Source organism: Macaca nemestrina, chromosome 3, assembly GCF_043159975.1.
Source record: "Macaca nemestrina isolate mMacNem1 chromosome 3, mMacNem.hap1, whole genome shotgun sequence".
In the NCBI taxonomy this organism is placed as follows: domain Eukaryota; kingdom Metazoa; phylum Chordata; class Mammalia; order Primates; family Cercopithecidae; genus Macaca; species Macaca nemestrina.
Window position 1 is genome coordinate 187,553,364 of NC_092127.1, and position 17,120 is coordinate 187,570,483.

At 46.7% G+C, this 17,120-nt stretch overlaps 1 protein-coding gene across 1 annotated transcript in view; it reads left to right on the forward strand.

Moving 5' to 3' along the window:
* The window catches only part of LOC105465861 (solute carrier family 2 member 9), a 199,430-nt gene that overhangs the window by 33,436 nt on the left and 148,874 nt on the right, over positions 1–17,120 (forward strand). Inside the window, 2 exon segments of the mRNA XM_071092692.1 lie at positions 8,968–9,059; positions 9,540–9,664. Of these exon segments, the coding sequence (XP_070948793.1) occupies positions 8,968–9,059; positions 9,540–9,664 (217 nt within the window).

Here is a 17,120-nt window from a genome sequence, read left to right on the forward strand (position 1 = left end):
CACTCCAGGGAAACAGCAGATTCTCAAGAACTATTTTTCCCCTCATCTTTTTCTACTTCAACCCTCTAAAAGGCATCTTTATTTTATAGTAGTAGAAAATAACTGTGTCTCTCTAGGTGCCTGCTGGAGGAGCCTGCAGTGCATGTGGCAAGCCTGCATTGGTTAGCCCAGGCTGCTGTGTCAGAATACACAGATGGAGTGGCTTCAACAACATTCATTTTCTCACAGTTCTGGAGGCTGGAAGGCCAAGATCAAAGTGTCGGCAAGTCTTTTCCTCCCGAGGCCTCTCTCCTTGGCTTGCAGATGGCTGCTTTCTCGCTGTGTGCTCCCTGTGTGTGTGCATCCCTGGTGTCCCTTCCTCTTCTTATAAGGACACCAGTCATCCCACATTAGGGTGGCTTCCTTATGACCTCATTTTAGCTTAATTGCCTCTTTAAAGGCCCTGTCCCCAAATGCAGTCACATTAGGGGTTAGGGCTTTAACAGGCGAGCCTTAAAAACATCCAAATCTGTCTCTTTCTCCACCTCTAAATTTAGCTTGCTTTGTGTTGGCTTCATTGTCAGGCATTCTCTCCTGTGGAGGTGCAAGGTGGCCCCAGTTTGGTGGAAATTCTCCTTCCGATCATTGTAATTAAAGTCCCAGGCATGAATCTCCTTGGCCTGAGCGAGGTTACATGCGTTCAAGGGTTCTCAACCAGGGGGCAGGAACACAGTTCAGTCCATGACTTTCAGGCTGTAATTGTCTCAGAAAGTCAATTGCCCAGAAGCAGAGCCTGAGACAGGGGTTGGGATGTGCACATGGCTTGTGGAGGAAGGGCTCTTCAGGAGTAATCTTTAAGGTGAGGAAAGCAGAAAGCAACAGGGGAAGGAGCCAGGCAAGGCTGCACTCCCCGGTCAAGTTTAGCCTCATCTGGGGGAGTTCTGGGATATAATCACAACACAGAGTCACCCAACTTGAAGTAAGGGGGCTGCATCCGCCCCTACCACTCATCTGTCACTCGCTGCAGGAAGCCCTGGGAGAGGGGGATCCACCTTCGGAGCCAATGTCAATCTTCTGGAGAAGAGTCAACCCTGAGCCTTTAGAAGCCAGCATTCATTGAGCTGGGGAAATCCCTGAGGGGATAGGTAGATACCAGCCAGCTGGGAAACCTGATCCTCAACCCTGCTTCTCCCAGCCTTAGAAGACTTGACTAGCGTAGTGAGAATGGCAAGAACTCTGGAAGAAGGAAACGGGTTCATGATGGGACATAAGGAGAAAGCCTGGGCATGATAGATAAGACCAGAAGACTTCGGGAAGGCAGGGTTCCAGAGTGTAAAACAAAGCGTCAACACATCCAAAACATGAGGCTTCAATGGTACAAGCTGTCCCTGCATCACCGATTTGTTTTATTATGGACACAACCCCTTTGGTATTACAGATGCATGAGCCGGGAAAGCAGGGATAGAAATCATAAGAAATCTTCACCCCTGTCCCCCACTGCCTAGCACACATCTACCAGAACCAAATACTGGCCTTCTCTGAGCTCACACAGGACTTTCGGTTCCCTGTGTTATGTCACTTGGCATTTTGGGTTGTACTCATTATGTTCCTGTCTCTTGCCTGATAAGGGAGCTCTTCGACGTAAGAACCATGTGTATTTATGGCCCCTAGCTCCCAACACAGCAGCTTGTGTGCAGCAGGCAAGCAGTAGACGTTGGTTGGATAAATGGAAGGATGGGTGGAGAATGCTCGATGCTTGAATTTTTCTCCCACAACTCCCCAGTGTGGCCATCCTTGCTTGCATCTGAGCATCCTTGTATGCTTGCACGCTTTCCGTTCCCTCATCCATTTGTTTACTCACCACGTATCTGTTGAGTGCTTTCTATACGCCAAGCACTCAGGCATGAGCAAAGCTGCCAAAGTCCCTGTCCTCCTGAAGCATGCAGCCAAGCAGGGAGCACAGCCAAGTGACAAGCATGTGGACTGTGCCATTCGGCCTGTGACAAGTACCAATGCAGAAAATAGAGCAGCCCAAAGAGGTCAGAAGATGCTGGGGAGGGTGAAGAGCTCACCACTTTGTTCAAAAGGGTCTCTAAAATGCTGACTTGTGCAGGGAGCACTGAAGGAAGCAAGGGAGTGAGCCATGCCCAACCCTGGGAAATAGCTCTCCAAGCAGAGAAGGCAGCAGGTGCAAAGGCCCAGGGGCAGAAAGAGGCTCCACTTCTTTGAAGATGAGAGTGGAGGTCAGTGTAGAGATAATCATAGGAAGCTACATGGGATATTTGGAGTCAGATCCTGAGAACTTTGCGGGCCAGGGTTGAGACTCTTCCTCTGAGCAAAATGGGAAGTCACTGGAACTTTTAAAGAACTTATCTGACTTGCATTTGGAAGGGTGTGCTGTTATCAGGGGATCTCAGAGCCTGGTTGGGAGAACTTTGCAATAGCCCAGGTGAGAGAGGACATGGTTTGCACCAGGGCTGGAAAACAAGGGAAGGCAGGTGTCTGGGCACAGATGCAGGTGCAGAAATACAAGCAGAGGGCATGTGGGAAGGGTCTCTTGGGATCGCCTCTGTGTTCTCAGTGAAAAAGAAAGCATGGTCATCAGCTGAGAATGATAAATAGGGGATTTGAAGAGAGAGAGAAGACATATGAAATAGTCCTCTAGGAGAGAAGGGTGCTGGATGGACTGGGAATATATAGACTCAGGGGAGCCTTAAAGCTTCTTGAGGTTGGTGGTCATGAATTTCAGGTGAGACAGGACAACACAGTCGTAGGTTTTTCTACAGCCAACCTGAGCTTTGTAGATGCCCGGTAGACAGAGATTTAAGCAGCTGGGTTTTTGCCAGGCATATGTAATGAAAGGGGGTGGATGGGCATATAAATGTTTAAAGGGATGAGCCAAGGAATTCTAGCTGGGTACGCAGGAATGGATGGACACGAGGAGGGTGAGGGATGTGGAAACAAGGCATGATCTTGGCTTATAGGCCCAGTCAGGCTGAAGATTTATTGGAAGGGTCTGTGGAGAAAGCCATTATTTCCATAGGTTCTCTGGTCTACTAGGGCTTAATGAAAAGCACTTTCCAAATTCAAACTGAAGTAGAATTCCCTGTGTCTTCCCCTAATCCGTCCTGGTGCTCTGCACCAAGTTAAAGCATGGCATGGAGGAAGGTGGCTCTCATGCTTTCTCTGGCCTTCTCTTGTCCAGGCGAAATGTCTCCAGCCCCTTTGACACTTCTCAAGGGACATGCCCTCCAATCTCCTCATCACCCTACCGTTCTTCCTTGTATTTGGTCTCTTTTTCCCCTTGAGAGCTGATGACTTTCTGGGTTTCATTGGGAAGATTCTACACCATTGGAGAAGCTAAAAACAACGAATCAGGCATCCCAGGTGGAGTTCTGGGGGCACTGGAGTTCTGCTTTCAGAATTGATCTCCCTTGTTTCTGTTGCTGTCCATCCACAGGAAACAAATGGAAACAATGATTAAAGTCCTGCTCTGAAGCCCAGTGAGTCAGCTTTGCAAAGAATTTGCACACATTTCCATCCTCACTGCAATGCTGTCAGACTGAGGGTTATTTTGGGAAGGAATATATTAATATGATAAACTAGCCCAGAGAGTGTGCAGTCCCATTTGCACGTTTCAAGTCAGACTTTCATGTAATTTTAACATTCTCACAACCTTTCATGCAATTTTAACATTAGCACAAAATACACCATCATGTCCAAAGCAAGGGTTCAGACCAAAGCCTTTGGAGGCATCCTTGGCTCCTCTATGCCTGTCCACCTCTATCCAGTCCATCAGCAAATCCCACCAACTCAGTCTTCAAAATATGCTAGGATCTGACCACTTATCACTACGCGCATTGCTCCCAGCCTGGTCCAAATCGTTACCAGTGGTTGACTAAGCTGTTGTGGTAGCTCCCCAACTGGTCCCCCTGCTTTCACACTTGCCCCCTGCAGTCCAGGAGCAACAGAGAAGATGGAGTGACAGGATTGAGGGAAAGGGGCTCTGCAGTTGGTAGCAGCCATCAGACAGTGTCAGGAGGTGACATGTGAGCTAAAACCCTGGTGAGATAAGACTGTGATGTCACGAGAAGAGGGGATGGATGGCAGGGACAAGGGCCATGAGTCAGGAGCCAGCCTTGTGCACCCAGAGGGCAGTGAAAAGGCTGATGAGTTTGGAGTTGGCAAGAGTGGTATGACTGGTAATGAATGTGCTGATGGTGGCTGGATCACAGCCACACTGGGGGACTGGAGATGGGAGAAGTGGTTTGATTTGGGATCTGTTTTCGAAGTAGTGCAGCTAGCACTCAGTGATGGATTGGATATGGGTTGTTGAGAAAATAAAAGATTTAAATATTATTCCCAGACTTTTGGCCTAGGCCACTTAGAAGACAGAGGCTTCATTTACTCAGATGGGAGGGCTGTGGAAAGAAGAGTTTGGTGCACGTTGCAGGGGCTGGTTAGTAGTGGGGATCCAAGAGTTCTGTTTTGGACGTGCTTGTTTTGAGAAACCTCCTAGGCCTCCAAGTGGGAATTCCAGGAGGCAGTTAAATATGTGAGTCTGGAGTTGAGAGGAGAGTCCATCCAGGTCAGGGACATAGGTGGGAATTGTCATCATCTGAGACAAAGCGACTGGATGAAACTACCCAGGGAGGGCATATAGATGGAAAAGTGACTGGAGAGATGAGCTGGAGCTCTGGGACACCCAAGGTTGAGGGGTGAGGACAAATCAGCCTAAACACAGAAGGAGAGGCTGGGAGGGGGAAAACAGGGGAGAGTGGGGCTGCAGATGTCCAGAGAAGACCAGGTTTCAACAGAGAGGGAGTGGCCCACATATCACATGCTGCTGAGAGGCTGTACAAGGGAAAGGCAGAATTGGCCGCTGGATTTGTCAAGGCAGATGTTGATGGCCTTCAGAAAGGCAGTCTCAATGGAGTGGTAGGAACAACTAATTCACGTGGGGGTGAGGACAGGACACAGCTGGGGCCACGTTTGTCGAGGAGTCTCACTTGGAGAGGAACAGAGGCAAGGGCCAGTAGCTGTGAGGATGAGGGCCAGGAGAGACAGTGCTGAGATGTGTACTGAGATGTGTTTGTGCAGGGGTGAATGAGTTGAGAGGGAAGAATTTTTTTTTTTCTTTTGAGACAGGGTCTCATTCTGTCACCTAGGCTGGAGTGCAGTGATCCAATCATGGCTCACTGCAGTCTTGACCTCCCAGGCTCAAGCAATCCTCCCACCTCAGCCTCCCAAGTATCTGGGGTTACAGGGGTGCTTCACCACATCCAGATAATTTTTCTTTTTTTTTTCTTTTCTTTTTTTTTTTTTTCTTTTTGTAGAGACAAGGTCTCACTATGTTGCCCAGGCTGGTCTCAAACTCCTGGGTCAAGCGACCCTCTCACCTTGCTCTCTCAAAGCGCTGGGATTGCAGGTGTGAGCCACTTCATCTGGCTGGAAGGAATTCTTTACTGGGGTGGAGGCTGCCTGGGAAGGAGGAGGTGAAATCTGATGCGGGAGGAGACTGGCACGCCCTGGATCAGAGCAGGGAGAGCTCACCCAGGCGCAGGTGGGCAGGTGAGTTTGGGGTGGCTGGAGGAGATCGTCCTCAGCTGACAACAGCCTTTGCCACCCGCTCTGTGAATTGATCATTAACATTGACAGATACAGGTGTCTAAGATTAAAGGATACAGCCTCTGTAACAGCTGTCAGCTTTCTTGCACTATTCCAGAGGTCTCACACTGAGTCTGTCCTAGGGAGCACAAGTCTTAAGGGGTGGGTCCGAGAATCTAGATATTTGTGTTTAGTTTAGTGAATCTAGTAAGCAGTCAGGCTTGAGGGTGCCCCAGAGGGGCTCACAGTACTCTTAAGATCATCAGTAATATTATCTGAGTATCCAATGTCCAATCTGCCTGTCGCAGGGCAGTGGAGAAGGTGTACGGGATTAGGGGGTCGAGTTCTGATTTCTCGCCAGCCCTTTATTCTCGCTGTCTACAGATTAATGAACACATCATTTTGCCCAACCTCCAAGAACCCTCAGAATCCGGCCACTGCATTCCTCTCCTGCCTGACCTATCTGGACGGTCTTATCACAAACTTTTCTTACCCCAGAACCTACACCAGTGAAGATTTGCCCTGTGAGGCCTCAACTGGTAGAACCGAGACCCACAGGCCCATAGATGGGAGCTACAGAGAGAATATTTTGGCTTGTCCTGAGAAATTAAAAAAGAAAAAAAGGTTTTGCAGTCAGGATGCTTCTGCCCTTGGATGGAAGGTCAAAGAGAGAGGCAGCATTTCTGGGGCCCAAAGCTAGGGTCATGTGGTGGAGGGGCAGGGGGCAGGGACCACAAAGAGAAGGCTGGAGCCACAGAGGAGCTGCACCTGCGATGGTCACAGAGGGTGGGAGTGGGGCAGCTTGCTTTTCCCCGTCCCAGTCCTCCATGAAGGCCTCTCCTTGGTCAACACCCCAGCCCCCAGGAAGCCAGAACCCTACCAAGAGTGGCCAATCCTACCAGGAATTCCTCCTATGAAGCCAGAAGGCAGGGGATTCAGGGAGAGCAGTTCCCTTGGAAACAGAGCAGATACTAGAGAACAAGCAAGCAGGAGACGCACAGGTCCCAGGTGTACACGCCCGTAGCCTCGATGCCTTTACTTCTACAAGTCAGGATTGCTTTTTAATAAGCTTTTGTGGGACAATGTATTTGATGCCTGTGTTCCTAATTAGACTGTAAAGTCCATGAGGTGAGAACAGGAATGACTCCCTTTCCCAGCAGAATACCAGTGTCTGACCCTCACTGTTTGCTGACTGAGCTGGAGAACACGCTTTCAGCCCGGGTTCCCCACTCCAAAGCCTTATCTCCCACCCCTCCTCTCACCCACTGCCCCACTTTCTCCATAAGGAAACTGGAGGTTCCTTAGAGGCCCACAGGGAGAGCCAGGAACTCTGAGCAGTGTCGTGTGTAGCTGCTGTGTGTGGAGGTTCCACCAACAGAAACGAATACCTTCAGGCTCATCTTGATTGCACCCAGAGCTTGTGACCTTGCTCACAGAATCAGGGACCTGCATCTTGAATGGAGGTTTTAAGTGTCTGCCAAGTCAATGACTTTCTATTTTCTACCATGAGGTCCATTTAAATGGATTCTTTAAAAGCAAAATTATATTTCTTTTTGAATAATTAATACATTCCTGTGGCTGAACTTTCAAAGGGATCAACTGAATATAAAGTGAAGGGTTTCCTTTCCATTTCTGTTCTCCAGCCATTCTGCTCCCCTCCTTGGAGGCAACTGGTGTTACCCGTTTTTTGTATGTCTTTTCCAAGGTTTGTGTCTAATCTACACACACAGAGACACACAGAGATGCACACACACAGATACTTTTTTACATAAATTGTTGCATATTTTACAAAAAGTTCTGTACCTTACTCTTTGTACTTGGTATATCTTAGAGATCTTTCCATATCAGAATATGGAAAGCTGCCTCTGTTTTAATGTCTGCATCATGTCCCACCATATGATGTATCATAATTTATTTAAATAGTCCTTTATTCATGGACACTTGGGTTGTCTCAACCACGGGCTACTACAGTGAACAAGCTTTGTACTATCGTCATTGAGCTACAAAAGTCATTGACCATGGAATTCTCCAGGAAGATCTAGAAAGAGAATAAAAATTAGTGGAAAGTTTGAAACAAATCAGAAAGAGTGGATAGGGCTGTGGACTACAAGTCAAGAGATTTAACTCCTAAAAGTAATTTTTAAAAGGACCCCTATCAAGTTCCTAGCTTCCCACAATTTACAAAACAATTTAATATCTGCTAACTCATTGAGTCTATAGGAAAAAAATAAGCTGTAAAGGGCTTATTATTTCCCCAACTCCTTGACTCACTGACTACATGACCTAAAACAAGTTTCTAGGCCGGGCGTGGTGGCTCACACCTGTAATCCCAGCACTTTGGGAGGCTGAGGTGGGCAGATCACCTGAGATCAGAAGTTTGAGACCATCTTGGCCAACATGGTGAAACCCTGTCTCTACTAAAAATACAAAAATTAGCTGGGTATGGTGGTGCATACCTATAATCCCAGCTACTCGGGAAGCTGAGGCAGGAGAATCGCTTGAACCCGGGAAGTGGAAGCTGCAGTGAGCAGAGATTGTGCCAATGCACTCCAGCCTGGGCGGTAGAGCGAGACTCTGTCTCAAAAATAAAAATTAAAAATAAAGCAAGTTTCTAGCTTGCCAGCAACCTAGTTAACTTGTTTATAAAATAAAGATTATAAGAGTACCTATCTCTTTGGGTCATTTTAAGGATTAAATGAACTACTCATGGAAAGTACTTAAAACAGGGTCTATCCTATAGCAAGAATTCAATAAATGTGGGCTTTTAGGATCATTTTGCAAAAGTGAGGAAAAGAAAACACAGAGCAATGAAGTTCAAAGTCTCCTAGCTCCTGAAGGATAGAGCTGGTGCAGGAATCCAGGTCCCCAGACTTCCAAACAAGTCAGGTATTTGAGCCATGAGGTCTTAGGCATGTGTTTGTAAAACAGTGATGGCAGTCCTGACACAGAGCTGTTAATAATAATTATTGCCATGGAAATTTCCCTGATCTTCTTTGAGAGGATTAGTCCAGTCATGCACTTAGTACTGTAGTTCGTCAAATCTAAGATGCCATTGGGTCTAAAGAGTATTGTTATTTTATGAGTCACTGGAAAGGAAAGGAAATAAGGAAGAGAGGGAGGGAGGGAGGGAGGGAGCCAACTAAAGTTGTAGAACGCTATGCTGCTTGTCAAGCTGTTGTCTCCCAGCTCCACACTTACCCTTCTGGGTTCGCTCTCTCTCTGATGCTAGGGCTGGGAGCTGCACCCCCATTTGTCCTTTGCCAGTAGGGGCACTAGAGGAGAGAGAAGAGACTTGCTTTTTCAGGTTTTTCTGAATTTCCTGCCAGTCCCAGTGATGACATTGGCAATTGATTCCAGCTTCCAACTTTTGTCCATTTCCAGAACCAGAATCATATTGCTCCTCAGAGGAAAGAGTCCAGTGGACAGTGCCCACTCTCAGAGGTCTTCGGGGCCCTCCTCCAGGCCCCTGAGGTGTCAGCACCACATGGGAAACATCCCTTCTTTAGAGGTCTTCCTTTTTGACATCTCCGTTCTCCAATATCTGCTTAACCAATTCCGTATGTTAAATTATCTCCACTAAAGTACCTCGAGTGGTTTCCATTTTCCTGCCTGGACCCTGACTCATGAATTATAAGATGACCATTGACTTCAGAAATGTTAAATGATAGTCCTAGAATTAATGCCATAAAATACTACCACAGGGAATTTGTAGGTGTCAAGGCTGATGGTGCCTTTGGAAGTGACCTAGTAGACCCTAGAGCTGAACCCAGGGGGATGACGTTCCTTGCTCAAGGTCACACAGCCAGAGGTGGCAAGGCCAGTGCTCCCCACACTGTGCTTGAGTGTTACTCTGCTCACCCTTCGGAAGGGCCTGGCTCCTGCTCCTGGGATGGACAGTTCAGTGACACGCCTCATGGTGAGACGTCTTCATCAGATCTCTCCTTTCTTTCCAGGAAGCACACTTTGCTGGCTAATAATGGGTTTGCAATTTCTGCTGCATTGCTGATGGCCTGCTCACTCCAGGCAGGAGCCTTTGAAATGCTCATCCTGGGACGCTTCATCATGGGCATAGATGGAGGTGAGAGTTCACCATGATGGGGAGGGAACAGTAACATACTCCTTGGGGGTGTCCCAAATGTGAGAGGTGTTTGGGGCTGTCACATGACTGGGGCTCTCTGCTGGTATTGAGTTGGCAGGGACCAAGGATGCTGGAACTCTGCATAAAGTGGGACAGTCCTATGGGATGAACCATCCCATTCATGATGCTCTAGCCCCTAATTGAGGAATGCTGGGCAGGGTCCCCAGTCTACCCCCAAAGACCTGGATGGTCTTCAGCATGTCATGCCTTCCGCTTGGTCACCTTCATCATAACGTTCATATTCCAAGGTTATCTGTGGTTTTCAGGGGGCTTTTGTGAGGATGGTGTTTCTTCTCTGGGCCTCTGACTCATTCGTTGTTTCATTTACTCACCAAGCATTTGTGGAGCACCTGCAAGGTCTGGCACACTGTAGGATGGAGACACAATGATTAACAAGACCCTGTCCCTGGACAGGGACAGAATGGAGCTTACATTCTAGTGGGCAGACAGATACATAAGGTAGATAGTAGCAGGTCCTAGGAAGAAAACAAAGCAGGGCAGGAGGGTGGTGAGGGCTGTTTTAGAAAGGCCAATCAGGGAAGACTGCTCAGAGGAGGAAATATGAGCGGAGACCAGAGGAGCCAAGTGTGAGAACTGTTCCCAGCAGAGAGAAGTGTATGATGTCCCAGAGGCGGAAGGAGGCATGGCATGTCTGAGAAAGAGCAAGGAGATGCGTGGGTGCTGATGAGGCCAAAGAGGAGCTGGAGCCAGATCACACAAGACCTTGTAGGCCACGGCGAGGACTGTGGGCCTGTGCCAAGTGTGCAGGGAGGGTTGAGAGGAATGTGACATGGACTGGTTTGTTCCAATAAGGAAGTGTGAGGGGAAGCCAGGAGTGGAATCAGAGGAGCCACCTGTTCAGGGGAAGGGACTGGGCTGGGCGGGGAGCTAGGGAGAAGGGGACAGATCCTGGCTATGGGAGTGAGAGTAGGAGACAAGATATATTGTCAGACAAACTCTGCTCTCTTTCTAAATAGGCAAATCCATAAAGTGTCACTTTTAGGCATTTGTGGAAAGATTGCAAGCCTTAGGATTAGAAATCTCTGAGTTTGGATCTCAGTTCTGCTGCCTGCCAATTTCTGATTTGTACAAGTTACTTAATGGCTCTGAGCCTTGGTTTTCCCATTTGGAAAATGGAGGTAATAATACCTTCTTTGAAAGGCTATAATAAGGCTGAATGGAAACTCTCTCTCTCTCTCTCTCTCTCACACACACACACACACACACACACACACACACACACACACACACACACCAACACACACACACATGTATATACTGCCTGGAACCTAGCATGAGCTTCTTAAAGGCTAATTCCCTTCCTTGTCGATGTCTTAACAGCTGAGGGTACTGGGTTGTTCAGCTGAGTGAGATGAACAACAAAAATGTCTCAGGGAGAGGTGGGCAGGAGAGTGGGGGCCTGGAAGTAAGGTTGGGAAGAGGAGGTTTCACTTCCCTTTGTTGCCCTGCTGGAGGGGAATAATCTAGGACTCTCTGATAGTCCAAACTCATGATGAAATGACTCCTCGATCATCTGTCTATTCATTAGTCTATTCTACTTTAATAGATGCCTTCTATTCAAGTAGAAGGGAGATGGCTATTGAGAGTTTATCCGTAAGAATAATGGCTGGTATCTATGTAATGTTTTGTAATTGACCAACCGTGTTCATGTTTTTCATCTTTTTTGATCTCCTCCTGTAATGAAAGACTGTTTTTTTCATGTTCATTTTACAAATGCGGGCACTAATGCTCAGAAAGCTGGAGCGGGAAAGTAGTTAAAGGTGAAGACTGGGGAGTCAGACTGCCTGAATGCTCTCACTTGCTTCCATTAATTTCATTAATTTATCTGTATAGGTTAGGTTTGCTGCATTGAAAAACCCGAAAACTTAAGCCATGATGGCACCGCTGCATTTTAACCTTGGCAACAGAGCGAAACCCTGTCTCTTAAAAACAAAACAAAATGAAACAAAACAAAAAACAAAATGTAGTGGCTTGAAATAATAACCATTTTACTGTGCTTTCACTTCTGTGGGTGGGCTGGGCTGTTCTGCTCTGGGCCAGCTCTGCCAATCTTTGTTGGGCCTTCTCATGTGTCTGTGATGGCTTCAGGTTGGTCAGTGACTGGATAACCTGGGATAGTCTCACGCCTGTGTTGGGGTGTTAGCAGGTGGCCTGGTCTCAGGGGCTGTCAGTGAGCCAGCTCATTTCTTGGCTTCCCACCCTGGGCCAGGGGGGCCTGGGTTGCCTCGCATAAAGTTCGTGGGCTGCCAGTAGCAGCCAAAGGAGAAAGTCCCAATGTGTAAGCACTTTGCATGCACATTTCCTGATGTCCCTTGATGTCCCTTTGGCCCAAGCAAGTCCCATGGACAGGTGCAGAATGAATGTCAGAGAGGACTGACTCCCCAAGGATGTGGATCCAGGGAGGGGATACAAATCAGGGACCACCGCAGCAACCATTAACCTCACAGTCTTGGCCTCTTTCCCACCTGGCATGGCAGCTTAATAGTAAGGCCTCCCTGGTTGGGTGATGTGAAAATTAAATGGGCCAGGCGCAGTGGCTTACACCTGTAATCCCAGCACTTTGGGAGGCCGAGGCGGGTGGATCACCTGAGGTCAGAAGTTTGAGAGCAGCCTGACCAACATGGAGAAACCCTGTCTCTACTGAAAATGCAAAACTAGCTGGGCATGGTGGCACATACCTGTAATCCCAGCTACTCGGGAGGCTGAGGTGGGAGAACCACTTGAACCCAGGAGATGGAGGTTGCAGTGAGCTGAGATCGCCCATTGCACTCCAGTCTGGGCAACAAGAGCAAAACTCTGTCTCAAAAATAAATAAATAAATAAATAAATAAATAAATAAAATGATCTACTATGTATGTGCAGTATTTAGTGTAGTTCCAGGCACTTAGTGCCCCACTTCAGGAATGCTAATGGTATTGTTGTCATTGTTGTTATTTGTTTTCTTAATTAATAAAGTACAGATCTAGGATTTGGGTTTCAAAGGCCCAGACTACTTTGGAGAAAGGCTGAATGAGGTTGCAGTGGATCACCTGGGAAGTCCTTTCCTAGTGGAGGCAAGTGAGATTCTCTCAATTTGGCAGTTTTATATTTTATCCATTATCCCCTTTCTTGTTGCTTTGACTAATCTGGGGAGTTCACCCTTCGAACATATAACTAATTGATCTCTGAATTTCCTTAACTAAAAATAAGCTGCATTCCAAGATGGCCCTTTTACAAAACCACAGACATAGAACAAATGTCTTTTAGACCCTTTTTCCTATGAGCTTTTCAAAAAGAAGCAGGAAAGAAAGAAGAACAAAGAGGAAAGAAAAAACTGGGATCTTTCTGACTTGCGGCACGTGGCCTGGAGTCACGACAGGACTTGGAGACTTCATGTCATGTATTCTCATCAACCCTCTCAGAGCAGAGAGAGGAACTCGAGGGCACTTAAGGTGAGACAATTGGTCAGAAAGAAAGGAATATTGCTGCCATTACCTGAACTGGCTGATCTGTTTGTAATAAAGAATTTAAAGCCAGGCCGGGCGTGGTGGCTCACGCCTGTAATCCCAGCACTTTGGGAGGCCAAGGCGGGCGGATCACCTGAGGTCGGGAGTTCGAGACCAGCTGACCAACATGGAGAAACCCCATCTCTACTAAAAATACAAAAATTAGCTGGGTGTGGTGGTGCATGCCTGTAATCCCAGCTACTCGGGAGGCTTAGGCAGGAGAATCACTTGAACCCGGGAGGTGGAAATTGTGGTGGTAAGCCGAGATCGCGCCATTGCACTCCAGCCTGGGCAACAAGAGTGAAACCCCGTCTCAAAAAACAAAAAACAAAAACAAACAAACAAAAAAAAGAATTTAAAGCCAAATGATAAACCTGAAGGATTTTGAGATGATAGAAGGCTCTAAGACTTGCTGATCCAGCCAGGGTCTCCCGGAGTATTTGGAACCATAGTAGGACAACAGGACATCTTCCTGGAGTGTTCTTCATCTAGAAGGTTTAGAGAAAAAAAAACATATTATTTTTTACATCAGTACAAACATGATACCAAATGGTGTTGGAAGCAAAATTCATGTACATAATAAAGTTAAAATAGGAGACTGTACTACTACTTTGTGTTTGTGGAAGATTGCACTGGACATGTCCCTGCCATGGCCTTCCCAGTGCTGTCGACATGCCCAGGGGCGCAAGGTCACGTCTTCTGAATTAGGAGCTCGCTAGTGGACAAGCCCATGTCTGCTACTTTAGGAGAAGTCCAAGATCAGCAGGATCAATTGCTTTTGAGGGCTTCTGTGGACAATCTGTTCCAGGCTTCTCTTCTACCTTCAGGTGGTGGCCAGAAATCCTGGCATTTCCTGGCTAATTGTTGCATCAGTCCAGTCTCTGTCTCCTCATCACATGGCCTTCTCTCATGTCTGTGTCTGTGTCTTCACATGGCCTTCTTTTAAGAATGAAAAGTATTGAATTTAGGGGCCATCCTACTCCAGTATGACCTCATCTTAACTTGATTACATCCGCAAAAACCCTATTTCCAAATAAGGCTACATTCACAAGTAACAGGATTTAGAGCCTCAGCATATCTTTTGGAAGGATACCATGCAACTCACTATAAGAGGTGACACTGAATGGAGACTGGAAGGTTAAGAAGCTGTGGAGCTCTGAAAACAGAGAGTTCCAGACAAACAGAAGAGCAGAAGCCAACATCCTATGATCAGAATGAGCCTGGAGTGTTCAGTGAACTCCACATCCAGGACTCCTGGGGAGGAGAGTGGCAGAAGATGGGCTCAGAGGTCAGAAGAGGCTGCTCACGGGTAGGGATGCTTGGTACAGCATCATGGGCCTAGGATGACCAACCATCCTGGTTTGTCCAGGACTGAGGGGGTTTCTGGGTGGTACTGGGCAAACCGGGGTGAGCTGGTCACCCGATGGCGGACTTTTCACGCAGCCTACCTCCTCGTTCACTGCTGCTTTAGCCACTAGTATCTCCCCTTCTGTGTCATCTCGCAATGAACAAATAAGAACAATTCGTCACCATTTATTGACAGCTGAATCTAAGCTGCGCACTCTGCAAGGCATTTGACATGTGTTCCGTAGGCGCGCAGCACCATGTGAAGGAGATGCTACTGCCACCCTAGCTTTACAGAAAAGGCAGAGAAGTTAGCTCCATGCCTCCGCCACTGACGACACTGCCGCTGTGCTACAGCTCCCTCATTTCCTTACTATGTTTTGTGAGATAATGATTATTATCCCCTTGCGGGGGGAAGGAGCATCAGGATAAAGAACAGGTTTTGAAGTGTTATCAAGTGACCACACGTGAGCCCAGTGCCTTACATGCAGTCATTTTATTCTCATTACAGCAGAAATAGTCATCACTGTATTTTGCAAATAAGTGAGCTGAGAGTAAAAGAGATGAAGTGACTTGATTGAGATCCCCCTGTGAGGAAACCAGGGCTGTGGGACTTGAGTCCAGTGTAGCACAGTTTTCCCTCTATTGCCCTGCTTGCGAAGAATAATAGACTAAATTGTTTGGTGGCCAGCCAATTACTCCATGAGGCCATATGCTCCCAATATATGTGTTTTGGATAAAAGTTCAAGCATCATCTGGTCTATGTTGTGACAAATAATTTCCATCTCTTTGCTTCTTAAGCATGTTTGTTTTGAGTGGTAAACCAGAAACAGTATCCTGGGCTAAGAGGCAATGAATGAGATTCCCAGTTTGTAAATTGGGGTGTGCATTCCCTTCACTAATTTTCGGGAAAGTCCTTCCTGAATGCTAGCAACTGGAGTGAACTCAGTTCAACTTGAAGCACATTGATTGGTGCCTAAACTGTGTCGGGAACTATCCTAGAGACATTGGAAAACTGAGATAGGAAAGATATTTTTGATGCCCTCACAACCCGGTGAAAAATTAGATGGTAGTAATAGGTGCTAATAATGCTAATTTGTACAGTATTTTACAATGAATGGGTAACTGAGCATATCTCAACTCTCACAGAGATCCTCTGAAGCTAGGCTCAATACTTATCCCCATCTTGTGGAAGCTGAGAGAAACTCACAACCCCACCCAAGTTCCCACAGCTTGTAAGTTGCAGGGATTTGGCCCAAGAGGCCTTGTGACTCCAGATTATGCAGTCTGTGCTCTAAACAAGCAATGAATCTGCCTGGGATAAGTGCAATGTAGTCATTTATAGGCCTATAACGTGGCTTAAGAATAGCCCTGCTCAGGTATGGGGGAAAGCAAGGTTTGTTTTTTTTAAGTTGACGAGTCCTTATATAATTTTTACTTACAGGCCCACTGTGTGTGTAGTAAGCACTTTGTAAAACATCTTTATAACTGTTAGTTTTTATTCAAAATACCTATCATAAGCCTCTGAACATGTAAATTTATCTCAAACATCATTAGATTATATGTGGGTGACCTATTTTTATAAAATGAGTGTAATAGCATCTGCCATAACTGAGTCCCTTAATTTATGACAAGAGGCAATGTTAGCTGGCGGGAAAAGTTCAAGTTCTAAGATCAGAGGCCCACTGGGGCTCTGTTGGGCAAAATAATTTTTTTAAACATCTCTAGACATGACTTGGTGATTTAGGCAAGTTTCTCAACTTCTCTGTGCCTCAGTTTACTCATCTTTAGAAGAGAAATAGTAACAGTATATTTAATTCAGAAGACTGTTGTTAAAAGTAAATATGTTAATACATATAAATAGATGAGAAGGATTCCTGTTACTTGGTAGCCACTGTGTGTATTGGCTATTATCATTGTGACCACTATCACCACCATCACCATCATTGCATCACTATCACCACCACCACCACACCATCAATATCACCACCATCACTATCATCACCATTACTACTACCACCACAATCACCATCATCATTGCTACAACCATCATCACCATCAGCACCACCACCATCACCATCATTACCATCACCATCACCACCACTACCATCACTACCATCATCATCACCATCGCCATCATCATCACTATTGCTACCACCATCAACATTACCATCATCGTCATCACCACCATCACCATCATCACCATCATGACAGTCATTACTACCACCATTATCACCATCATCATCATTGCCACAACCATCATCAGAATCATCACCACCATCATCACCATCATGACTATCACTACCACCACCACCATCACCGTCACCATCACCATCACTACCACCACCACCATCACTACCATCATCATCACCATTGCCATCATCATCACTATTGCTACCACTGTCAGCATTACTATCATCATCATCACCACCACCATCACCATCATGACCATCATTACTACCACCATTATCACCATCATCATCAGTGCCACAGCCATCATCACAATCATCACCACCACATTACCATCATCACCATCATGACCATCA